General features: G+C 43.0%; 1 protein-coding gene across 1 annotated transcript in view; it reads right to left on the bottom strand.

Moving 5' to 3' along the window:
* The window catches only part of Lrrc28 (leucine rich repeat containing 28), a 120,649-nt gene that overhangs the window by 23,989 nt on the left and 70,020 nt on the right, over positions 1-26,640 (bottom strand). Inside the window, exons 6-7 of the mRNA XM_032893428.1 lie at positions 19,277-19,483; positions 5,716-5,818 (exon numbers count right to left, since the gene is read on the bottom strand). Coding sequence (XP_032749319.1) covers positions 5,716-5,818; positions 19,277-19,483 — 310 coding nt within the window. The remainder of the gene's footprint in view (positions 1-5,715; positions 5,819-19,276; positions 19,484-26,640) is intronic.

Genomic DNA, 26,640 nt, shown 5'->3' with positions numbered 1-26,640 from the left:
AGGTTATTATTATAAAGAGCTGCAATGGTTGATGCTGACTGTCGACCTCACAGGATCTAAAGTCACTCAAGGGACACTTCTGGGGAGGTCTCTAAGGGCGTTTCTGGATCAGGTTGAGGTGGGAAGACCCTACATGTGGGAACACCATCCTATGGGCAGGGTAAAGGCTCAATGGAGAGGAGAGAGCAAGCTGAGCGCAGCATCCATCTCCCCCTGCTTCCTGACTGCCCGCTGTCTCAGACACCTGCTGCCTTGGCTCCCCTGCACTGACGGACTGTATATCCTCAGACATAAGCTAAAACAAGCCTTTCCTACCTTCAGCTACTTCTACTCAGGCATTTTGTCATTAAAAACAACAACAAAACCAAAAAACAAAAAAACTTCAAAAAAACAAAACAAAACAAAACAAAACCCAAACCAAACCTGATTGAGGGTGTAGAAGAAACAAGAGAGGATGGCAGATACCCCCTCTAAAATTTAAGGAGTATGAAGGAAAAAGGAAATGACACAAAACCCAGCAACTGTTGGGGACTCTGGGGTCCACAGTTCTTGGGATGAGGAGTTAGGATAAGAGGACTGAGTGCTACAATAATCTGTGTGTGGTGACCCAACAGGAAGGAGATGCCACATGTAAGGAAACAGAGACTTAGGAAAATAACAGCCATCTGTCAAGTGGAATTTTGGCAAATGTCTTATTTTTTTGTGGCAACCAAACAAGGGCATAGTGCCCAGGTATTGAGTCAAACAGCAGACTAGGTGTCCTTATGAAGATATTTTTAGATAGGATTAACATTTATAATAGTATACATCTATAATAGTAAAACACATCACCCTTTGGAAGGTCAGCAGAACTCATGTGCTTAGTGAGGGCCAAAAGAACGAAGCCAAGCATCACCACAGACAGGGGCTTCTGCTCTTCCCTACAGATCCTGTCAGCCTCCATGTCTGTGGGAACTAAACCCTGACAAACACATGTATGTAGTAAGATAATATTCCCCTTTCTAAACTTCATTGTTTTGTTGTTTTGTATTTTCGTATGGTAGGCATTTGTGAATTTCTCTGAGAACACTCTTTGTGGATCACCTCGGAGACTTGATATCTTGAATGGCCATCATAGGCTCCTGAATGCTGGATTCTAGTGCACCATTGATGAATGTGCCTCCTGTCACTGCTGCTGTGACAGCTGCTGCTTCCCACATCCTCAGTGGTTCTGCACGGATCAAGCCCAAACCCCTCAACAACAAAAGGGGAGGACACTGAAAGCCAGGCTTTAAGGCTCTTCTTGTCTCTTGTAATTAGTCACAGATTTCACTGGAGAGGCTCACAGTAAACAAGTGCACCCTTATTTTATAGAAGGTTTAGTTTGTTCTTTGGTAATTCTTTTAGCAGACACCCCTGCTATTCACGACTAGATACTAAGAAGCTAGTTAAATTTAAGATCCATCTATTCATGGCTTCCGTGATTCACCCTCAATAGCCAGCTGCAGCAAGGTACTGCCAGGATGGAGGGACTGAGTCAGCCATTCTGTTGCCTACCTTCCCTGAGCTGTTTCCAAGGGACTTGACCCTGGAGGAGTCAGTAAAAAAGTCCAAGCCCACATGGTGTGAGCCCAGGCAAAGGAGAGAGACAAGGAGGTGGCTGCAGTATAGCCACTGAGCAGCTCAGAGTAGATGATGGCATGGCTGTTACCGAGATTCTTAGACAACTTCCTTCACTTCCCAAAGAGGGATAACTCGCAAGGTTTGTTGGGAATATTTTATGCAATGACACACATGAACCAAGAGCATACTGTCTGCTACCCAGCAATTCCAGTCCACATGCACAGATAAGCTCTTTATATCAGTAACTGTTATTGCTGCTTCAGAGTAATAGAGCTGTGGCAGCCAACAGCAGACAGACATGAACTGGGACGTAGCCATTTAATGCACAGGGCACAGGGCACAGGGCACAGGGCACAGGGCACAGGGCACATGCCATTAATCCCAGCTCCAACTGGACAAAGGCTGTACATGGAAGAAGTTGGGAAGCACAGCTTTAAGAAGTGAACACCACAGATTTCAAAGTGGAAGTGAGGCTGGTACCGGTGTCCACACCTCAGTCCCAGCACTCAGGGGGCAGGGGGCAAGGGGGAGGGGGGAGAGGGCAGGGGCAGGGGCAAGGGGCAGAGGCAGAGGCAGAGAGGCAGAGGCAGGAGATATCCTGGTTTAAGGTCAGCTCTGTCTACAGAGTGAGTTCCTAGACAGCCAGGGCTACACGGAGAGAGAAACCCTGTCTCAAAAACCAAACCAAACCAAACCAAAACACAACAAGAAAAAAAAGGAGTAACAATGAAGCACTCTCTCAATAGGAAGGGATGGAAGACAGAAAATGCTTCACAATAAACCCAATTATTACCCAACAATTATTAAACACTGGTAGTTTTGAGTTAGAATTCATGCAGTTTAAAACATTTTACACTAAATGTCTGGGAGGTAACAAAAATATATGTGCATTGAATCCTTAAATAACTTATTAAAATTTTAAATGTTAGAACTTCTGGTTTAAATAATTATAGTAATAATTGGACATCTCCATTTAGTTCAATATTGTCTTAGCTGTCACTCATCACTTAGCTTAAAACAGGTTAACTGAATAGCAATGTCACCTTGCCACTGAGATTTTGCTACATATTTGCCCCAAAATATATAATGTAGTAAATTAGTTCATATTCATTTTTGTTTTCATTATTCCATCTAAGAGTATGTCAAAAACGAAGTTAGGGCTGGAGAGATGGCTCAATGGATGAAGCGCTTGCTTTGCAACCATAGGAACCTGTGTTCAAACCTTCAGAACTAATGAGGAAGGGCTGGGTGCAGTAGCAGCACGTGTCTGTGCTCTCAGTGTTCCTAGGGTAAGATGGGGGTGGAGACTCAGGAACTGTGGGCCGGCCAGCCTAGCATCCACAGTGGCAAAGACAACTTGCTTCAAATATGGCAGGAGGCAAGAACTGACAGCAGAGTTGTTTTCTGACAACAAGCATGCTATGGAGCCTGTGTAACCACTTCAGACGGACAGACAGACAGACAGACAGACAGACACACACACACACACACACACACACACACACACACACACACACACAGAGTGGTACGGAGGTTGGGATTGAGAGATTGTTGGGATCTTGTACAGGTCCCTTCTTTGCAGTCGTTCCCTGATCCCCAACTGCACATAAGGGCCATGAGGGCTGGCACCTGTCACTTTGCTCATCATGGTATGTGCTTTGTGGTGACCAAACAGGGAAATTGATCACTAGACATCCAACCAATGAACAGGGTACCCAAATTTCTGTTCAAACAAGCTCCCTTGCTCAACATCACAGGCACACACCATTCTGTCAGGACCTTCTCTGTGTCTTTCCTCTCCTCTCCTACAGAGAAGCAGGAGCCACCCAGACCCTGACTGGGAACTGGGGCCCTGGCATTTGATTTGCTGTAAAGGTAGAAGAAAGAGGGGAAAGTGGGATGTTTCTTCAGCATCCCCTGGAATTTTGGGGAATGTTTTGCCATTTAAATACTATACAAACAAGTATCATTTTTTGACATAAATTAGGCTAAATGACCTAAGGATGAATGGCTTAGGAGTCTAATGACAAGTACATTCAAAGTGTTAAGCCAGCAGACTGAAACAGAGCACGGTTTGTTTGTAAGCTAGACTGCACGTACCCCAATACTAATAGTATAAAACTGGGTATACATGTCCTATTACTGTCAATGAGGTAAGCTCATAACAATATGAAGAAAACACAGACTACTAACACTTCATTTATCTTTTTCCTGTTTATTTCTCCAAAGGTTTAGCATTTTCCTGAAACCTAGTAACACTGCTGCTGGTACAAACTCAAAGACAAACTTTCTCTACTCAGCTCAAATACAACATTCTGGCAGTCAGCAACACCCATACCTACACAACAGCTATTTCCTAACTGTGGCAGAGGCTGAACTGACCCTGCAGCTCGGCTTCTGAGGGCCAGGTCAGTTGAGAGCTTGCTTACATCTTTTTGTATGACGACGACGGAGGTCTGTTTAGCACATGGACGAATCAGGCTATAATAAAACCCTTTAAGAATTCACTGGGGTATGATTATGCTGTGTCACATCTGTGACAAAGTCAGCTTTAGAAAAGCCACTCAGTTAAAACCTGTAATGTCATCTGTTGTTCCTGCTTGAAGAAGGTTTTGGATTTCGTCCGCCTGCACGGACTGAGCTCACCTAGGCTTCCTGGGCTGACAAGTGAGCCCTCTTCCTAAGGGGAAGGCTCAGCTCCTACCCAGAGACAGCATCCTCTGTGTTCAGTGTTGCTGCCTGTCTTCCCGCTGAGCTACACGGGTGTGAGTCAGACCGTACAGCCTGCTGGGAGTGAGAAGAGGAGTCAGATGTGCTGGTTCCCTCATCTCAGAGGTGTCCCTTTGGCTGCTGAAGTGAGGAAAGTAAGCTGGGAGTGTGTCAGCCCCTCCATCTCACGCCGCCCACCAGGGACACTTCACCTCAGGTGCTTGTGCACTTCCTCTTAGAGGGACGCCGAGGCCACATTCCTGAAAGCCTGAGAGAAGGGATTCTTGCTCTGACTAAAGCATTTGGTTGGTTGTTTAACTCATGATCCATAAGTAGGGTCTATGTCTGCTGTGAAATTCTTTTTTTTTTAAGATTTATTTTATGTATGTGAGCACACTGTCACTGTCTTCAGACACACCAGAAGAGGGCATCATATCCTATTACACAGGGTTGTGAGTCACCATGTGGTTGCTGGGAATTGAACTCGGAACCTCTAGAAAAGCAATCAGTGCTCTTAACTGCTGAGTCATCTCTCCAACCCCTGTGCTACAGAATTCTAAATACTTAAAATAGGTACAATCTTAGCTAAGAGGCAGATACTGTAGCAAATTGTCCTTGCAATCATATTCCAAGGAAAAAAAATCTTTTAAATTAATGGCAATTCCTCTACTTTCTAGAGTTTATAATGGTATGTGTGGTGTGGTGGTTGGTTTTGTGTGTCAACTTGACACAAACTGGAGTTATCACAAAGGAGCCTCCCTTGAGGAAATGCCTCCATGACATCCAGCTGTAAGGCACTTTCTCAAGTAGTGATGAAGCGGGGAGGGCCCAGCCCATTGTGGGTGGTGCTGTCCCTGGGCAGGTATCTCGGGTTCTATAAGAAAGCAAGCTGAGCAAGCCAGGGGAAGCAAGCCAGTAAGTAACATCCCTCCATGGCCTCTGCATCAGCTCCTGCTTCCTGACCTGCTTGAGTTCCAGTCCTGATTTCCTTTGGTGATGAACAGCAACGTGGAGGTGTAAGCTGAATAAACCCTTTCCTCCCCAGCTTGCTTCTTGGTCGTGATGTTTGTGCAGGAATAGAAACCCTGACTAAGACATGTGGCAAGTTAGACACACATGAAATCCTCATGCTCTAGACTTAATATACACAATTTGTCAGTAAAGACAAAGTAGAGCTGTTTATATAGCAAGAAGAGAAAAAAAATGTACATGTACTTTTTTTCTTTTGACTGGAAAGTAATAACTCATGGACTGCCCGTGGCTTACTAGCTGAAACCAACATACAATGTTCTAAATTGTTTCCTCACATTCTTAGTTCACAAAGGTATTTGGCCAAAGACAAACTCAGTACAACTTTCCAACCTGGTTCATCTATTTGCACGTGCCCGCTGAAGCCAGCCTTACCCGTTGCAGCCGATGACTTTGTTGTAGAGGTATGAGGGCAGGCCTTTCAGGTTGACGTTGTTATCCACATACACATACTGCAGTTCTCGAGAGCGACCTAAGTCTGGATTACAGAGAATGGTGCTGTGATTCCTATAGGAATTAACTATTACAATATGAAGCACAAATGTAATGCATAACATAAATAACCCTAATTTCTATTTTGAAAGAAAAAAATGAACGCATGGTTCTGAGTGTAAACTTGCAGCAGTTGAAATACTGGCTTTGTGTTGGGAAATATGATATAGAAAATTTAACCCTTGTTGTTTGAAATGGTAGATGAAATTGCCAGGCAGGAATAGACTATCTAATTTCTGCTTACATATAACTTGCTTGACATTTTACAGATAATTTCAATTGTCTTGTTATAGGGCCCTCATGTCCCCCTTCTGATCCAAAAAATGTTATACAAAGTCATGTGACTGGCCAGCCTAAACATACATTGTCTCCATTCCTTACAACTGGATTTTATATGAGCTGGTGGTGGTATATACCTTTAATCCCAGTACTCAGGAGGCAGAGACAGGTGGATCTCTGAGTCTGAGGCCAGCTTGGTCTACAGAATGAGTTCCAGGCTGGCCAGTTACACAGAAAAATCTGTCTCCACAAAATTTTGCCCAATAATTTTAACATTGCCCATAATTTTACCATGGATCTTGTTAGCAAACATGACATAGTTATGAATGTAACAGTGATTTTTCTATCATTCTTTTTTTTTTTTCTGGCCACATTTACTAACTGGAATTCCTCTGTAAGGAAGTGTCATCCTTTTAAAATACTTTCACACTAGTATAGGTTTGTAGACCTCTCTACTGCAAAGAATAAAGACCCAATACTACTTTCCGTTTGTCCTGTTGCACAAATGCTTCAGTCTTGGCAATTAGGAATGATTGTGAGCTTGCTCTAAGTTCTTTTAACAAGTCCTTGTGCTTTTCTGACCATTTCAAGACTTTCTGGCATCACACTACACTGCAGGCTTAGCTCACAATGTCTGCCAAAGCTCCGAAATTAACAACTTCTCCAAGGCGTCCACTTCCTTCTCTTGAAGAAACCTGCCTACGAGCCAGGTGTGCCCATTACTACTGGGAGATCACCTGGAGCTCTTGGGGTCTGGGAAGTGTGCATGTACGCTCACCCTCGCAGACACACATTTCAGTTGCTGGAGATGTGTCTTTCCAGCATGAGCTCTGAGGAGTGAGCCTGCGAGCTCAGACTCTGGCACTGCCAATGTTCCTTCAGAGATGATGTCAGTCTCAAGCCCCACCAGCACCGAGAGCAGCCTCTCATCCACAGGGGGCAATTCATTTCACAGTTTTAAACCTTCACTAATTATGGCTACGAAACAGAATATCAGGATTATTTACATTGTAATTTTCTAAATGTGTATAAGTAAACAATTGAAAATTGTATTTCTGTAAAACCTCCATTCTCCATTTTCTATCAGGCTCTCGAAATTTATCTTTTTCTTTTTTTAGGGAAAACTCCATGTCCCTGATACATACTACAAATATTTTCTTTTAGTTTGTCAGTTGTCATTTGACTGTTGATAAGTGTTTTCTGATATATAAAAAATTGTAAACTATTCCCAGCCATCCCCCTGTGTTAGGAAGGTTAAGACTAAACTACACAGTGACTTCAAGACCTGCTTGAACATCTAGCAAGACCATGTTTCAATAAAACAAATGTCAAAAATCAGAATGTTAATGCACTTCAGCGTGCTCTGCTCTCCTCCTGCCTCTGCCACTGCCACCTTATCTGCCTCCCTCAGCACTTGTGGGGTTTCCTTTTCCACTCCTTCCCTTCCCTCTTTCTCTTTCCTTTATGTATTTCTATTAATAATCCAGTTGGAACCCATTCTTATGTCTAGTATAAAATACTTTAGCATTGAATGTTTATGTGTAGCCAGTAATTTATCTTCCCATTTCCGAAAGTTTTTTTGCTCACCTTTACACCAAAGAGAAAAAGAAAGGTCTCTAAGATACATTAGTGGGTGAATGTGGCTGCCATGTGTCAGCCTCAGGAACCACACCGGAGGAAAGAACCAACGCCTGCTAGTTTTTCTCTGACCTCCACACATGTACCATGACACATGCACTCAGCACACTGCACGTGAATATTAATAATAATAATAAACCTCTAAGGTTATCAAGAGGAAAAACTATCACCAAGTGCTCAGGTCCCAGACTGTCTAAACGAAGCTGCAAACACGTAAGACACAAACAAGAGGGGAGCACTAATCCAGAAAGCCCAGTGGCTGTGAGGTCAGCACCGTGGCTCGGGCTGTGTCTCCGCTCCTGTGTGAAACGACAGCAGACTGCCTGGTCCCCAGCTTCATCGTCAGGGGTACGGAGCATATGAGAAGAATGGAGTTTAAATCATTCTGTGGCACAGATTCAAAGTAATAAAATATGTATGTACCAAAAAGCTGAAAACTGCTCTCTTAGTGAACCAGAAAAATTTACATGTATAAAACAGGTGAAAATAATATTAATTGATCAATACCACATTCTATTAACAACAGAAAATCTACCAAAACACGTTTCCTCATATTTTCTCTGACAGAAGTTTTTAAACACAAACAGAAATTTACAGAGTTTAAAGTCAGAAAATGTTTAAAATAAAAACTTCATTAATAAATTATAAATGGGCTATCCATAGGTGAACACATGCGTTTAACCCTAGCACTTGGGAGGCAGAGGCAGGTGGATTTCTATGAGTTCAAGTTCAGCATGGTTTATACAGCAAGTTCCAGGGCAGCCAAGACTACAAAACACCACAACATCAAAATGATAAATGGTCTCTAGTCTCAGATTTGCCTTTCTGAGCCCCCACAGTCTTAAGGAGGTCCAAGAAAAGACTCCTGGCTCACACTAGAGCGACAGTGAGGCACGGAGCAAACTAACAATTAGGAAAGGAGAGTAGAGGTTAGAGGCAGACAGCTTGGGGTTGAATCTTCATTCTCCTGCTTCCACATACTAGACATGTGGCCCTAGGGCCTGTGTACTGGTGCACATAAACCTACCCCCTAAGTCTGGGAAGAATGGCTAGGTTTATAAATGTGTGAAGCAGGGTTCTTGGAACAGAGCCTTCTCTAGTATATGACAGGTATTATTCTCACCATTATTAGTAAGTGACACACTGGCAAGTGTGGCCAATTAGCAGAGAACTTTCTTTGGCATGCAGCAGGAGTACCAACCTTTCCATACTTTAATTGCACAGAACGAGTTGGAGGCTATAGCCTCTGGAGATGATGATTCTTCCCCTCAAGCCAAGGACACAGAATGGGACATGACAGAGGAAGCACCTCTCTGCTGATATACCACAAAAGCCTCTGTGCAAATTAGATGAGGTGGCATGCAGACATCACACCACAAAGTTAAATACACACTGACACTTGCTACTTCTTGCAAGCCTTCTCTCCTTGCTTTATGGGGAAAGATGACGAGTTAACCACTTAGAAATACTATTTGGTTACACTTTATCTTAGAGGATCTGGCTGGCACCCTGAGCACCTTCTAATTCATTACATATGCCCTAAAAGTATATACTAATCTTGTGCTACAGCTGAACCAGAACTGGTACGACTGTGTTAAAGCCTATTACATATTAATGCCACTTAATATTTCCAAGTAGCACAATCTGAGGAGGGAGGGAAAGAGAGGGAGAGAGGGAGGGGGAGAGGGGGGAGAGAAGGAGAAAGAGGGAGAGAAGGGGGAGAGGGGGAGAGGAGAGAGGGGGGGAGAAGGAAAGAGGGGGAGAGCAAGGGCAAGCGAGCGAGCGAGCAATGGCATGCTCTTAGTGTGTTTGTAGTCAGAACTGAGACTGGATCCTGGCTTCGCACCTGGTAACTGGTTCCTGATTCAGAGTCTCTTCCTTTGCAGTACGATAAGGTTGATAATGTCATGGCTCACACATTTGTGATCCCATGAAATCGGTGCATATGTTGCCAAACTTGAGTGCACAGTAACTGGTGCTCAGCAAATCCTGGTCATTTTCCTCCCTCTTCTGAATGTAAAGAGATCAGAAAACGAGCATAGATCCTGAAGAGAGCCAGGCAGCTAGCTAGCCGTGTTAGCTGACACAGCACAGCCTGCTGGCGAGGGTGAGACAGCTTCATGCTTGGCAAGGTCCCAGCTGAGAGCTGTGCTCTGACTGCTCAGGAAAGCATGCTCTTGGCTGGCCACACTACAGTCTGCTGCCAAGACTCCCAAGCCCAGAGGACTAGCATTTTAAATAAATGAGGCCAAAGTCCCAGTATCTGCTGCATGGAAAAGCTTTGAGACTGTTTTTATATTGTTTTACCAAGACTAACCTGAAACTCATTGAGCAGCTCAGGCTGGTGGCAAAGTCATGACAATGCTCCTGCTTCAGCCCCTCAATTGCTAGGATTACAGTCATGAGCCCCTATGCTTAGCTTGGTTTTTACATTATATAGATATATGTGTGTGTGTGTGTTATGTGTGTGTATTACATGAACATAGAAATAACACTACCTATATAATGTTGTTTCTTATTTAGATCATTTATGTGTATGAGGTTTATGGGTGCATTTGTACCACATTATGCCTGTTCTTATGGCGATCAGAAGAAGGCACTGGCTTCCCTGGGCATAAGTTTATAAGTTACAGTTGGTTATGAACCATCATGTGGGTGCTGGGAATTGAACCCAGGTCCTCTGCAAGAGCAGTAAATGCTTTAAACTATTGTACCGTCACTCTGGTCCCTGGACCTTACATTCTTAATACAGAAAATCTTCACTAAATGATAGACTTTAAAGAGACTACTTACTTACCAGTCAATAAAGGTTTATTTTCTTTTTATTAATATTATTTACTTATATTATTTTACCAATACTGTATGCTAAATAAAGATGAAAGAACATTAAAAAAAAAAAAAAAAAAAAAACTTCTTGTACTCGGGAAGCAGAGGCAGGTGAATCTCTGAGTTTAAGGCCAGAATGGTCAACATAGTGAGTTCTTGGACAGCCAGGGACATGTAAAGAGACCATGTCTCAAAAAACTAAAAGCAAACACATACACAGAAACAATTAACAATGAAAGAGCCTTGCAGAAAGGTGCAGCGTGTGAAGCTTACAAAACACAGAGCTGCCGGACTGCCTGTTCAGGTTCTGAAGCCGCCAATGACCGTCCAGGTGGCTGTTTCCTTTGTTTTCTGGAGACAGGGTTTCCCGGTTGTAGCCCTGGCTGTCCTGGAACAGAACTGCAGGCCAGGCTGGCCTGAAACTCATAGAAATTTGCTTCTGCCTCTTGAATGCTTGGATTAATGCATGCGTCATCACCGGCTTCAGGTTACTTTCAAAGGAACTGTACCACATCTCAAGTTGTTCCTCCTTTTACAGCCTCACAGATCAAAGTGTGGTGCTCAGAAATCAGCAAAGGCTTGGAGTCCTCCATAAACCTCAGTTCTCCTTTCTATCACCTTCAAGGCTCTGGCATATGCAGTCCACATGGCTGCAGGAACAAAAAGCTCCTGTGTGTTCCGGCTACTGCTCTCTTAACCATGCAGCATGGGCAAGCACAGAGCGAAGCATGCCAGGACAGAGCAGGGGCTGTATACAGCTGGCTGGTATAGAATCCACTTACTTACACCCTGGCTAGTATAGAATCCATTTACTTATTAGAGATGAGTAGCAAAGTCTCTTAGATAAGAGATGGGGCTAAAAGAAACCAAAGCATCAAGCCTGCCTGCTCGAAATGCCCCTTCCACGTCCGCCAGTCACCACAGCTCAATAAGCTGGATGCCCAGTACTACAAAACACAGGGGTCCACACAACAAATTCAGAGTAATTTACAGATCATTCCAAAATGACTTTCAAAATCATGTTAAATCACCTCTATGACACCCTAAATAACAAGAATTCTTCAGCTACTTTTCCAGAACAATGAATTTCCTTTACATGCTAACTTCTCTGAACACAGACAGACCCATGCACCAGACTCCATTATATCTTTTTTTTACACCACCATAGTCATCGTCTCTTACAGGCTTGGTTAGATGGCTCAGTGGGTAAAGCAGTTGCCCTCAAGCCTGATAATCTGTATTCAACCCAGGATCCCACGTGGTAAAAGAACACCAACTCCAGCATGTTGTCCTTGGATTATGAATATGTGTGCACACATGCAAACATGCATGTGTACTGGCACACACAGTTTCACAGTGGATTATCATTTAATGAGATGCTCCCTACTCAGTAGGACATAAACGACTGTTAGCAAACTGAGGACGATGGATTGAGCAGTGGAAGGCTTCCTTGCTGCTGGGTTGAACAGTCGCACTCCAGCATCTCTACCAGAAACCAGAAGCAATGGGCTAGAAGACTGTAGGGTGTTTTGGGGCACAAAAATCAAGACACAGTTCCCTACACTATTTTATAGACTAATGTAAGAACAAAAGTAGCTCATACTGATTGGCTATTTATGAAGAATCTACAGGGTGGTATGCATTTTCCATGTATCTTACAGAATTCTTACAATAGTGCTATCAAATGTGCTATTACCCTGTTGCTGATAATTAGGTTAAATAACTTCCCTGTGGCCAGGTCCACGAGAGCTACTAAACTGGAACTATGGATGCAAGCACCTGCTCAGCATGACGTGTGCTGGACAGCCCTTAAGTAGGGCTGGTACTGCCCAGAGGAGAGATGCACGGTGAAGGGACATATCCCAGGCGTTCAGGTGTGACGTCACAGCTGGATCTGCAAAAGACATTGCCAAGGAAACAGGCAATGGACGAACACGGTTTTGCTTCCTCTAAACAACCAGGAAACCAGTAGGTAAACTCCGTCTCACGGATTCCAGGCAGACATATCAAAGGTGAAAGGTCTCCTTTAAAGGAAGATCCTTGGGAGGGACATGTGCTAATGACCGCCCAGCGTGGCAGGTAGAGACTGGAGGACTCAAAACAACACACTGTCCAGTGGCATGGCCACCAGCCAAAAAGCAGACTGTCTCTGCTACAAGGCATCCTGCACTCTGCCTGGCTGGACTCAGGCCTGTGGGCTTTGAACGTAAGAACTTAAGAACGATGTCTGATGGAAACTCCAGATTCTTGCTTTTAAGTCAACTAACGACATCATCCAGAAGCTGCCAGCACCCCACATTCTTGTCACCGTTTAAAAATAACAAAAAGTTTTGCTGGTGAGTATCTGGCTCTAGGATTAGCCCTCACGGCACTTGTTATTTTTTTTTTTTAAATTTCACATCTGTATCTTTCTATGAATGGTTAACAGGCTGTTTGTTTACTTGTTTGAGATAGGATTTTATATAGTCCAGGATGCGGTCTCATTATGTGACCTCTCATTATGTGACCCAGGATAACCTTGAACTCCCAATTCTCCTGCCTCTACCTCCAAGTGCTAGGATTACAGACGTGTGCCCCCATCTGGCTTTGTTTTTAAACTGGTGCTTTCCATCTCAATCTCTCCCCACCCACCAAATCCTACTCAGGCTTAGCAAAAAATACATACTTGTTCATAAAAAGCTCAGCAAATCTCCGTGTGCTTTCTCATTACACACTAGCAGAGAAAGTCAACATCTGGCCCATGCTTGTAGAAGCCACATTAAATAATCCTTGTTAATTCTCTAAGAAAATCTAAAGCCAGAGAAAAGACTTGGGAGCAAAGACTGAAATAGCCCCATCATGTAAGAGCAGATGGGGATCAGACAGGAAAATGACTTTCATCACAAACACTTCGAGAAAGGGAACAGTGAACATCTCTCTCTCTCTCTCTCTCTCTCTCTCTCTCTCTCTCTCTCTCTCTCTCTCTCTCTCTCTCTTCCCTTACCCCCCGCATGGATACATACATGTGTGTATGGAGGCCAGAGGTCAATTTTTGGGCTTTTATTATCAAGGCTTTCTTTTCCACTAGTTCTACTTTGTTATATTAATTTCTCCTTCAGTTTTTCATTTCATTAATATTTCTCCTTTGTTTACAGACTTATCCAACAGTATTCCTACAGAACACTGTTTTTTGCCTCATGTTTAGGGTCCCCTTTAGAAGACAGTTATTACCCTGTGAAGCCAAATGTAGTTCTAACTCGGACTCTTCAGACTGTACTAGAACAAATGTGCTAGCATTCAAACTTACTCATGGCCACACACTTGGCAACTGGAGTTCCAAGGGCGTCACGGTAATAGTTCTTCAAACTACATGCACACATCTACAGTGCAGTAGAACAGGTTACAGGCATCTCTAAGTATCATTAAACTGCTGAGTGACGCCTACATCAGAGCACCACAGGGTATCTCATAAACACACATTTTAATCTTTTTACGTCTAAGCTAAAGGTTAAAAAATAAGTTATTAGTTTAATTCAGCTCTAATAGTGGCTTGCAGTCTGATCAGTTTTCCATGTAGATTTAAACAAACAAACAAAAGCAAACCCCATTCTAAATAGCAGCAAGTCCTGATTTTCTCAGCAAACATGGAGGAGGTGGGAATAAGCAAAGAGCAATACAAACAGTCCAAGTAAGTACAGCACTGGTAGTTTACATCCTCCGTTTGCAACGGGAAGGAGCTTGCTTCAGCGCACGTTTAAAATTCTGGGAGCTGGTTTCAAACAATAACTTGCCATGTCTGTTTTTCTTCCTCATAAAGGATCCAGTTCTTACAAAGCTAGTGGACAACCTCTCCAATCACCCAGTTCTCCAACTGTGTGGCAGGGGGACAGTTGAAAGCATTCTCTATGTGGTAGGAGAGACAGTACAGGATCTATCATTCCATTCTAGGTTTGTCCTTAACACTCACGCCGTCCCAAAAAACATGTCACTGCTAGACTAAGGGACAACTCTGAGGCTGGTCTAGAAACCCGAATCATTTCTCATCACCATGCCCCACTAACTTCTGACTTACTCCATGATGATTTATGCACAGGCTACTTTGTAACCTCAATGTAACATGCTAAATGCTCTTAGAATTTACTCACTGGGGGCAGGAAAACGGCTCAGCAGTTCAGAGCACTTGCTATTCTTGTAGAGGACCTGTGTTCAGTTACCGGGACCCACATGGCCGCTCATAACCACCTATACCCCGTTCCAGGAAACCAAATTCCCTTTCCTGGTCCCTGGGAGCATGAGGCACATCCATGGTATACATACATACATTCCGGCAAAACACTCCCACACACAAGATTTAAATCTTCCAAAACAAATAATTGACTTTTAAAAAAATTACCTTTTTACATTTATTTATTATTATTTAGTGCATGAACATGCACAGCCACAGGACAATTTGCAGAAGTCAGTCCTTTCCTGCTAGGAGTCAAGTTCAGGTACTCGGGTGGGATGCCAAGCACTTTTAGTAGCTGAGCCATCTTGCTGACCCTCATTTATACTTTTCTAAATAAACACTTAATAAAAATTTCATCTGCTAAACGAGATGCACCTTTGTTTTCTTGTCAACTATAAACGCGACAGGACTGAATTTAGTGTCACGGCACTCTTGGGAGCTAAAACATGCTGTCTACAACCACCCCGTGCCCAGCGACCCACAGCCCTGCAGCCATTACTCAAATGGAATAAACAGCATTCCCAAAGAATTAGTCTCACTAATTATTCAGGGAAAACCAGGAGCCCCCAGGAAGAACTCTGTACTCCCCTCAGCTCTCGGAAGGTAAGAGCTGAAACCCTAATTCTGTGAGCTAGTAAGTCAACCAAGCTGTATCTACCCAATAGTAAAAACGCCAAGTTTGGAGACCTCTGCTAACTTTCTTAGCGCAAGGCTCAAGCGACTGCTTTTTCCTCCTATGCTGATAGTCACCTCTGTGAACAAAGCCTGGCTGTCGGCTCATCTGTCATTCAACTGTCGCAGTGCAGTAATAATGGGAGCATCCGTCTTTCTGATGCATCTTTTCATTTCAGGAAGAACAGTCAAAGAACCTTAGTGGTTTGACAGCATTACAAGTGACTGAAGCAGCACATACTCAAAGGCAGCTAATGGTCTGACAGTATCACACATGATCTAAGCCATCCTTACAGGCAGCCTCTGTAGCTGCCTGCAGAAGCAGCGAGTATCAGACAGCTGCTTAAGAAAATCCATAAAAACTGAGCTCCAGGGGGCTGGAGAGGTGGCTCAGTGGTTAAGAGCACTGGCTGCTCTTTTAGAGGACAAGTGTTCCATTCTCAGCACCCACACAACAGCTCACACTGACTGTAAGCACAGTTCCAGACAATCGACACCCTCACACAGACACACATACAGGCAAAACACCGAGGCACATGAGATAAAAACAGAGCTGGGCATGGTTGTGCATACTTTAATGTCTTCTTATTCATTTATTTAGAAGACAGCACTCCGGAGGCAGAGGTAGGCAGATCTCTATGAGTTTGACATTAGCCTGGTCTACAAAGTGAAGACAGGACAGTGAAGCCAGGGCTGTTATATAGAAAAACCCTGTCTCAAAAAAAAATTAATAAAAAAATTGTAAAGAAAGAAAGAAAAACTGGCCTCCTTCAGCTGACCTTTGGTAAGAGACTGAATTTAGTGAGTGGGCCCCAAATTATGGGTTCCACGTCCCATTACAGACATCCCACAAAACTTATGCTCCTATGCTAAGTTCTAAGTAGGTTTTCTATTGCTCAAAAACTTTGTGTATGTGTGTCTGTCCATCTGTTGTCTGTATGACCATTAAGTGGTATTCATATTTGCCTGTTTGTCTGAATGACCATTCAGAAGCACTCATATTTGCCCAATTTCTAGACTGCTGCTTAGTTCTGTAAAAAGGAAGCACTAATAGCTTCCTTTTGATCCTTTCTCAAACAGTTCTTAGAATTAGATGGCTATGGTTTAGCATAAGAGTCCAAAGCAAGATTTCAAGTGTATATAATTAAGGTCATCATAATCACCATCACCACCATCACCATCATCATCATCATCATCATCACCACCACCACCACCGCCACCATCACCACCACCATCATCATCATCACCAAGATAAGGTCTCACAGAGTGGTCCAAGCTGGCCTAGGGCTACTGTAAAATTTAGGCTAGCCTCAAACTCACTGTAATCCTACTGTTTCAGCTTTCTGAGCAACTCCAGCATCAGGCAAAGTGCATTGATTTAGAAGACGCCTCAAAGCTGTCAGTACTGAAACAAAGGAAGGAATGGGCAGCAACTGATCAGGGGAGCAGGAGCCAAGGCTAAGGAGTTACTGCAGGGCAGGGATGAAGGCAAGTGCAGCTGTGTGCAAAGTTGAGTTGAGACAGAGGGCGTAACGGCAGCACCAAACCCAAGAGTTAGCCAGAAATTGGAGAGATAGCCCAGTGGGGCCAAACGGCAGTGATTCAGATACTGGAGATGGCCACTTTCAGTATGGTGTCCCCTTCTACAGACCAATTCTGGAATATAAAGAGTATGTCAGGGTGGAAGGACTGTCACGGTTAGAATTGGAGTCTGTGCTTGAGTTCTATTACCAGCTGCGACTCTAGGCAAGTGACACAAATACTCTGTACGTCAACCTCTTCATCTGTAAAGTTAGTTAGTCAATGGGTTTGTAATAGGTTTATAATAATTAGAGACTGTATGAATAGCATTTATTAATACTCGACTAAGGAAGAGTGTATAGTGACAGCTTATCATTGCTGTAGTTAAATAGAGAGAATACTCATCACGTAGTCTCTGATAGAAACACACATATTACACACGTATATATGTGATGGTGATAAAAATAACAGGAAATTGTAGAGACAACATGAATTTAGCTAGCTCATGTGTTTCTGGTAACATCTGATGTCGAATCAAGCAAAGTTCTAGGTTGCCTATAAGACATTTTGCAGTTTTACTCTGAGCCCCGATGTTACATTTGCCAAGTTGAGTCTTATGCCACATAAATCAAATAATCTTTTTCTTCTTCCCTTTCAGCCATGACTACACCATCCTGGCAATCACGTGGTTGAAAGATATCAGGAAGCAGTCAAAGGTTCTGGTGGTTACTGTAGATATGAAGTGTGTTGAACATGAAGAAGAGGAGGAAGAGGAGGCGGAAGAATAGGAAGAAGAGGAGGAGGAGGAAGAAGAGGAGAAAGAGGAGGAGGGAGAGGAGGAGGAGAAGGAGGGGGGGCAGTAGCAGCAGCAGCAGCAGCAGCAGCAGCAGCACAGCTGGCTATGCACTCTCCAGGTGCGTCTCCTCACGCCTGTGCACTAACTCTCGCCCATGAACTTTGCAGGATGGAGACGGTCATCGCTGACCTTCAGACACTGACAGTGAAGCTCAGTAATTAGTGCGGGTCACACTGTGAGCTGCACACCTTGTCCAGGTGCTGCCCCTGTCAGTCAGTGAACAGCAGGCATCTTCACTCTGTAAATATGCATATTTGACATTCTCACTCAGAAAGCTAGATTTTTTTTTAGAAGTATAGCTTGTTTTTAAAATAGATTTATGTTAATTTGTTTATTTATAATCGTGGAATATATCTGTGGGAAATTAATCTCCTTAAATTCAGCGGTTTTTATTATATGAATTGATTTTAATGTCTATTATTTTAAAGATTTCATGAAGAAACTTTAAACTGAAAATACATAAAATGAATTATATACGCAAACCCTTCCTTTTGGGGGCTGGTGAGCTATGTACTTCATTGTCCTTAGAGATGAATGATTCCCATTTAGACGCTTTTATGAGTGAAGCTGTAATAGTTTAAGGTCCTATGTGACTTCATTTTTTAAACTGGCACATGCATTTCTTAGAAGTTGAAACTATAGTTTAGTTCTATGTGAAATAAATGTACTTTATTATTAAAGACCTATATGCCTGATGTGTACACGTCAGAATGAACCAACTACAGAAATCTACAGAGGATAAGGTTTTATTCGGCAAGGCGGTGTTTCTGGTTCAGTAGGCAATTTAGTCATTATAAAGTCTTCAAAGGTTTACAGCCAGATTTTCTGACATTAGTACTTATAACAATATTCAAAAATCACTCTCCACGGCAGAAGCCAATATCCACATTAGCTTCTAATGTAAAGGGGCATATTTGGGTTGAGGTATGCGGCAGAGAGCTTGCCTAGCATGTGTGGCCCTGGGTTAAATCTACAGGACCAAGGGAGAAGAGGACACAGGAATTAGCAGATGTGTTTGTACGGGGAGTCATCCGTTCATAATGCTCAGGGCTCTCTGTCAGACTTACAGTCACACACATTTTAATTCACTTCCTAGAGTAATTTCTCATCGGTGGTATATTCTGTGATGGCACAGAATGACTTTGTAGTAAGTATGGGACCCCTGAGCTAGGCATGGTGGCACATGGAGGCTGAGGCCGGAGTTTGAAGGTTCAAGAATAGTGTGGCCATACAGGGAGACCCAGCCTCTCGATACAAGCAATGACATCACCCCTGACTAAAATAACGTCACTACTCATCTGCAATAATGCTGTTGTTCATGTCAAAAATGGATTTACAGAGGGATCATCAGGATAAACAGAAGGAAACAAATCCGTTCTAGTTAAAGAAATATGTTGTATTTTATGTGTTGGCTAGTCTAGTCATCACATAACCACAACACTTACCAACTGGCAAAGATGCGAGATGGTTTCCAGCCATGGAGAGCTCATTGAGGCTGGGCAGCTGGCAGAGGTGACGCGGTACACACCATAGCCGATTGCGGTCCACAGTGAGGTACTGCAGAGAAAGGCACAGGTGAAGCCTCTCGGGTAAAGCTAGCAAACGGTTGGTAGAAATGTCTAGTGTCTGCAGCTCCTTCAAATCGCCAACCTCTACAACCAAAATCAAAATTAATATAAATCGCATTCTGATGTAACTCCAAAGAATAAAATAAAGAGAATCAATACTACTACGGTTCAAGTAAATACAATCAGTTATGTCTGCAGATATGATGCTCAAGCACAGAACCTGGGCTAGACTGCAAACCATCCAGCCTTGGTAAGATGCTTCTCTCAGCCTGCAAGATTTGGGGAGAGGGGAGGCACATGTGCACATCTGTATACACAGATGCGCTCAGCCATGAGTGCATGGACGGAGATCAGAAGCCAACATCATCCACCTTCCTCCACAGCTCTCCAACTTAGTTTTTGAGGCAGGGTCTCTCATGAACCTGCTGCTAACTGGTTCAGCTACTGTGGCTGGCCAGGGAACCCCAGGCTCTACCTTCATCCCCTACATGGATTAGGGTTACAGATATGCACCAGGTACCTGGCATTTATGTAGTTCATGGGGATCTGAGTTCAGGTCCTAATGCCTTGATAGCAAGCACTAACTTACCGAGCCATCTCCCCAGCAGTGCCAGAGTTCCCTAAATACTGAAAAGAGCTGGCTTAAAGGGTGAGGCCCAGAGTTATTAACCTGAGCTAGAAGCCTGACACTGACGAATCCAAGTTCTTGGTCAGGTGAGAAAGGAATGGTTACTTCAAGGTAGCTGTGTCCATAACCGTACAGCTGCCCTCCTAAGCAGATAATAGGAGATTTACGAGTGGAGGCACCAGGTAGACACAGAACTCCCCTGCTCAATGGCTTCACTGCAGCACTGAGCAGGTCTCCCCAGAGAACCGTAGTGTAAAGACTGCTATGATGCTGTGGTCTCACACCTGCCTTTCCTAGCCCCCATGCCCTGCTTTTCCTCTTAGGTTAGGTCTTGTGGCACCACCTTGGACACACGAGTTGTTTAGGATGTGGGTGAGGGACACCACCTCCCTCAGATAGTAAAGTCTTACCTTCACGTGGGCTTTTCTTACTGTTTGTTACTGACCAGGAGTTAGCCACACTACAACTCAGCAGATCAAACTTGCTGGCAAGCTAAAACTGGCACTTATGTTTTAAAAATAGTAAACCACAGGGGTTGGAGAGATGGCTCAGTGGTTGGGGGGCACTGACCGCTCTTCTAGAGGACCAGGGTTCAATTCCTAGTGCCCTCATGACAGCTCACAACTGCAACTCCCAGATCTGATACACTCAGACATAATTCAGGTAAAATGCTAATGCACATAAGGGTAAAGACAAATTATTAGTAAAACCACAACATCCAAACAAAGATCATTTGGTAGAGATCGTGTGTCCTACAAAGCTTAAATATGTTTATAATCAGGACATTTACAGAAAAAGTTTTCTGTCTTTGCTACATAATTATTATTAGAAATATCCTTTAAATTTTTTATTATATTTATTATTGTTATTAACATAGCTATGTATACATGTACTTGTACACAGAGGTTAGAGGGCAGCTTTTGAGCGTGAATTCTCCCTGCCACCATGTAGGTTCCAGCATTAGGCCTGGCAACAATTGCATTTACCTTCTGAGCCATCTCTTTGGCCCTGGGAACACTCTTAACAGCTAATCTTTTATATGAAAGGAATGTGGGGTCAAAATATATTGACTTCAAGTTATTTTTTCTAATATTGACAAACTTGTGCTAGGATACTCATTATTTACTAATTTCTCCCAAAACTGAGCAAAATATTCATTTGAAAACAAGTAGGCATGATTCTGTATGTAGCATATGACTCTCAATGGCGGTTTTGCTCCATCTGAACTTAACCGATCTGTAATACAAGGAGCTCAATTCACGCTTGTGTTCACCCTTAGCAGTGATGTAGCTGATGATAAAGTCCATGTTTCATGTCTATTCACAAAATCAAATTACTACGCATGTGATGATGAGGGAGTTAGTGGACCCATGTTTCACAATTGAATAGAAAAAGACAAAGAAAAAAAAAACAGGAAAGAAACGTTTGATCTAACTTTAGTAGTGACTATAGGAGTGACTGGACATCCACATGGGCCAGGGACAAGAGAACGTCACAGTAGGCAGTGTCCTTGGAGGCAAGGCACACTACAGGAGACGAGGTGGGACAGGAGCTCAGAGCAAGGAGTCACATGAAGAGCTCAGGCTTTTGAGGTCCTGGGAATGGAGCCTGGAAAGGGCACAAGGGTGCGCATGCCCAGCAAGCACCCATCCACACTGGGAGGAGCGGAGAAGAATGCCAGGGCCGAGGGCCTGCTGGAGGCAAAGATGACAATAATCACCGAGAGAGCTTAGAGTATGCACGGGAAGTCCTCTTTGCAAGCTCCAAGTAAATATGCAGAAAGCAGAGGAGGAGAGCCTGGGCCAAGAGGACGTGTGTCACCATAGAAGACTGAAGGAACTTAAGGGAAAACCCAGGAACATTCAAAGGAAAGCAGACCAACTTGACTGGATGTGGTAAACAAATTAGAGAAAGTCAGAGTCAGACCTAGGCCTCTACTACCTTCTGGAGCAGTGATTCTCAACCTTCTCTAACAAGCTCCTCATGTGCCGGTGACCCCAACCATGAACCTTCCTAATGCCGTGACCCTCTAACACAGCTCCTCATGTGGTGGTGACCCCAACCATGAACCTTCCTAATGCCGTGACACTCTAACACAGCTCCTCATGTGCCAGTGACCCCCAACCAGGAACTTTATTGCTACTTCAAAACTGTGATTTTGCTACAGTTATGACTGATTATGTAAATAGCCAATATGCAGGACATCGCAACTGTGACCCCCAAAATGTTCATGAGAACCACTGCTCTAGACCATTATTCAAAATATGAGGATGCAAACCCAAATTTTTTATATTAATGGAAATTAATTTTAATTAAAAATCATTTTTAATTGAAATTATTAATTAAAAATGAACCAAGCTGACCTCATGTGACACCTCAAAAGCTAGAGCAAAAGACATGATGTTTTTCATACACATGGTGCATAGCCCAGGTTTGACCACAGCTGTACTGTTAAGCAGGTCTCACATTCCTAAGGACTGAAATGGTATAAAGTGCTGTGATCAAAGGAGGCTAGAGGCACAACGGCTCCGTAGGAGGCCTGAGAAGGCAGACCACAGAACAGAAAGACACAAATCAACAGAACTACAGACACCTGTAGGTCAGAAAGCAATTGCAATAACACTTGATACCACAGTAAGAAGAAAATCAGGAAAAGAGGGCAGAAAAAATTCAAAATGGTGGTTAAAGTTTAATCTAAAGATCCAAAAAGCTCAATAAAGAGCACAAACACGGGGGTTGGGGATTTAGCTCAGTGGTAGAGTGCTTGCCTAGCAAGCGCAAGGCCCTGGGTTCAGTCCCCAGCTCCGAAACAAAAAAGAAAAAAAAAAAAAAAAAAAAAAAAAAAAAAGAGCACAAACACAAAGAAACACCTATACTCACATCATGAATGACGCTGTTAGAAGCGGACTTTCCATGTTCATGATATCTAGACACCTAAAATCACAAAACTGAACGAAAAGCCAACAAAACTGAAGAGATGGCTTAGAGGGAATCAGCACGGGCTGAGCAAGCCTGGCGGCCTGAGTCAAATCTCAGTTCAATCCCCAAGCACACCCCATACACACTGGGTCTCTCCCCTGCCCCATGGCAAATTAAAAAAGTAACCCCCCAAAGAAACAAAGGAACAAGAATATTTATTACTTACATGGACTATGAATGGCAAAATGATGGATATAAATACAACTATATAAATAACTATATTAAGTGTAAACTGAGCCAGATGTATTGGCATTCACTTTTAATCTCGGCACTCTGGAGGCAGAGGCAGATAGATCTGTGAGTTTGAGGCTAACCTGGTCTACAGAGCAAATTCTAGGGCAGCCAGGGCTATACAGGGAAACTGGTTTGAAAACAAAAAGAAAAAGGAAATTAATAAGCCAATCACATGTATAAGGATATTAGACTACCACGCTATCTGAAGAAGCACACTTTAGAGTCAAAGGCACAGCGACACTCTAAGTCCAAGGAAGAAAAAACACAGCAGTAAACAACCACCACAGAGAAATCAGGCTGATTCTCTATCACAGACAGACAGACAGGAGGACATGTGTTACTGTAAGAGACAAAGAAATACTTCACAATTGCTAAATGATCAGTAATTCAGGAAGAAACAATAATTACAAGCACACAGATAAATAATGAAAGCTCAAAATGAGGGGACAAAACGACAGAGATGAGAAGAAAAGCAGCACGTCAACAATGACAAGGGAGCATGTGACACACCACTGTTACCAACCCACAGAGCCACAGCATATGAGAAGGGCAGGAGACAGTTGACTCAAGCTTGGCCATCAAACAAGCTGGCTCTTTTGACACCTTAGAAACCACACCAGAAGACACACTGGTTTTGAGCACATGGTGCCTTGTCCAGGGTTAGCCATGTGCTGCACCATTAAGCCCATCTCAGACAGAAGAGGCACTCTGACCACATGGGTATTACAGTAGAAAGAAACCTGGGAGATCCCCCAAATACTTGAGAATTAAGTAACATATTTCTAAATAACCAACAAGTAAAAGAAATTGAAAAGAAAATTAGAAAATTCTTTGACCAAATGAAAGCAATCAAGACAAAATGCCCAAAGTGACGGGATGGCGGAGGGGTGTGGTGGATGGCACTGAAGCTTGGCAGCTCTTACCAGGAAAGCTCCACATGTGCTCCAGAAGCTCCCAACATGAGAAGGGAGGAAAACAAGTGAGCACTAGCCATGGGATGAGTGCAGAGGGAAAACTAAAGCTGCAATAATGAAGTAGAAATCTCAAAACCAGAAACAAAAGTCAGCTCTTGAAGATTGACAAAGCTTAGGCTTGGCGGCAGGGTGGGGCGGGGGGCGTTTGGAGGGGAGGGAAGAGGGGCACAAAGTGTTAAAATGGGACAAAAGATGGGACAGAACAGTTTCCTCCTTCAGTAGGTGAACAGACAAACTCTGGTATGTCCATACAGTCTAGGCCTACTCAGGAATAAAATAAAACAGTGACTCTGAGCCCAGATGAATCTCACGTGACCAAAGGGCACACACTACATGCTCACAGCTGTCGTTACTTGGGAAAGTCTCAACTCCTAAGCTGGGAGACAGACCAGGGACTGATCGACTGAAGGGCAGACTAAGGCTGGCTGCTAGACAAGGAATAAAAAGATCCTGGGAGAGAGAGCACTCAAAATCTCCTATACACGACTGCATTCTCAAGGATGGAGTTTTCCTATATGTTAAAAAACAAACAAACAAATCCCAAGAATTACCTTAATTTTCTTTCTGAAGTTATATTTATTATAATTGTTAGGCAAATAGCATACATGCTTATTAAGCAAAATTTTAAAAATTCATATATTGATTTTTCTGAACATTTTAAATCAGTACAATAATTCTGAGTATAAATTCAAATAATTTAGTTAGCTATTTTTAATTTCAATTAAAAATATGGTAATTTTTATTTCTAAAAGAAAGTTACTTTTAAAAGAGTCTTTTTGATATGTCCTTATCATGTGTTGTGTGTGTATACACACTCAAATGTGTTTGGAACACACTCAAGTTCAGGTACATGGAGGCCAGAGGTCAGGTCGGGTGCCTTCCTCAGTTGCTTTTATTTTTGAGGCCAGGGCTCTCACTGGACCTGGAGCTCACAGGCTCAGACAGACTGGCTAGCCAGTGAGTATCAAGGAGGTGGAGCGCCGTCTCCAACACCCCAGATGGGCTACAGACGGACGCTGCCGCCCTTGTCTTTTTATGAGAGAGCTGGGATTTGAACTCAAGGCTTCATATGTGTATGTGGGAAGTCCTTTACTGGGTAAGCCTGCCCCTGAGCTCCTGCTTTATCATTCTTGATACTTAATGTGTTTATAATGAAAGTGATTTAAACTAATAGCTTTAATATTTCAACAACTTTCAAGTCATGTGTTGTGATGCCACCTAGAATCAACACAGGAGCACTCACAGTTACAACATGCTCCTGGGGGTGCTGACAGACTCTCCCTTCTCAGCTGGGTCTTCTGACCACACCTCTTTGGCCCTGCTCCACCTCTCCCCTGAAAGTAACCACCGGTCTGTAAACCCGTTTCCTTAATGTATCTTAACAACCCTAACTTCACAACTGTTAGTCACTGTTTACTTTTATGCTAAATACGCAAGTCCCTAAAACTTTTCTGACACTAGTATCTTGAAGACAACTTTGCTGTTGCCACAGTCATTACTGAGACCAAGCACAGAAATAACATCTAGTGCCAATTTCCAAGAAAAACATCAAGTCCCCTTTAAATAGTCAGTCATGGATGAACACTGACCTAACCTAGAATTTAAATGGGATGGGAAGGAAGCCACCCACTGCAGGCCATCCCAGTGGCCACACAGAGTCAACAACAAGGCTTGCTATTTTCAAGTCTGGCTGTTTCCGGTGCCACTAAAACCAGCTCAGACTTAAGCTCTCACTGCATGCCGGGCTATGGAGAACACGCAGAGAAATAAAAGGCAACATCTCAATGCCTGCCAGGTTCCTTCTCCGCACAACACATCTCTTGTTCTTTCACATCTTATATATGATACAGTTTTAAAAGGTATTCCTTGGCTAGTTACATACCACAGGCTAAAACTGTTTGTTAACCGTTATGCATTATCAGCCATAAAATTTTGGGCTATTTACTTAATTATTTATACCTTTAATTTGCTGTAAATAAACAAATATATGTTTAAAAAAAGAGAATAATCCTTATCTCAAGAGATCAATTACTTAACTATAAAATGTTCCATATAATTAAATTCAGCAACACATGGCAGAAAAAGAAGCATTTCTAATTGCTAGTTCATCATACTATAAAATATTCTCAATGGACACTCTGCACATAATCAATTTCGTGATTTTATGGTTGATGTCTTATTATAGAAACAACTACAAGCACAATACATGTGTTTTGTGCCCAACAGAGAAAGGGGCTCTTAAGAGCCATGTGTCAGAGTACTCTTCTTGGATAAAAGCTGGAACACACACGCATGTGTAAAGTACAAAGTGACCCACATACATATGCATAAGCACAATACACATAAAACAGCAACAAAACCAACTCAGGTACAACGGATCTATTAGTGGACCTAAAACTAAAGTTCCAAGGCTTGACAGTGTGCAA

The sequence above is a fragment of the Rattus rattus genome, chromosome 2 (assembly GCF_011064425.1).
Source record: "Rattus rattus isolate New Zealand chromosome 2, Rrattus_CSIRO_v1, whole genome shotgun sequence".
NCBI classification, from domain to species: domain Eukaryota; kingdom Metazoa; phylum Chordata; class Mammalia; order Rodentia; family Muridae; genus Rattus; species Rattus rattus.
This window is presented reverse-complemented; position numbering and strand designations above follow the sequence as displayed.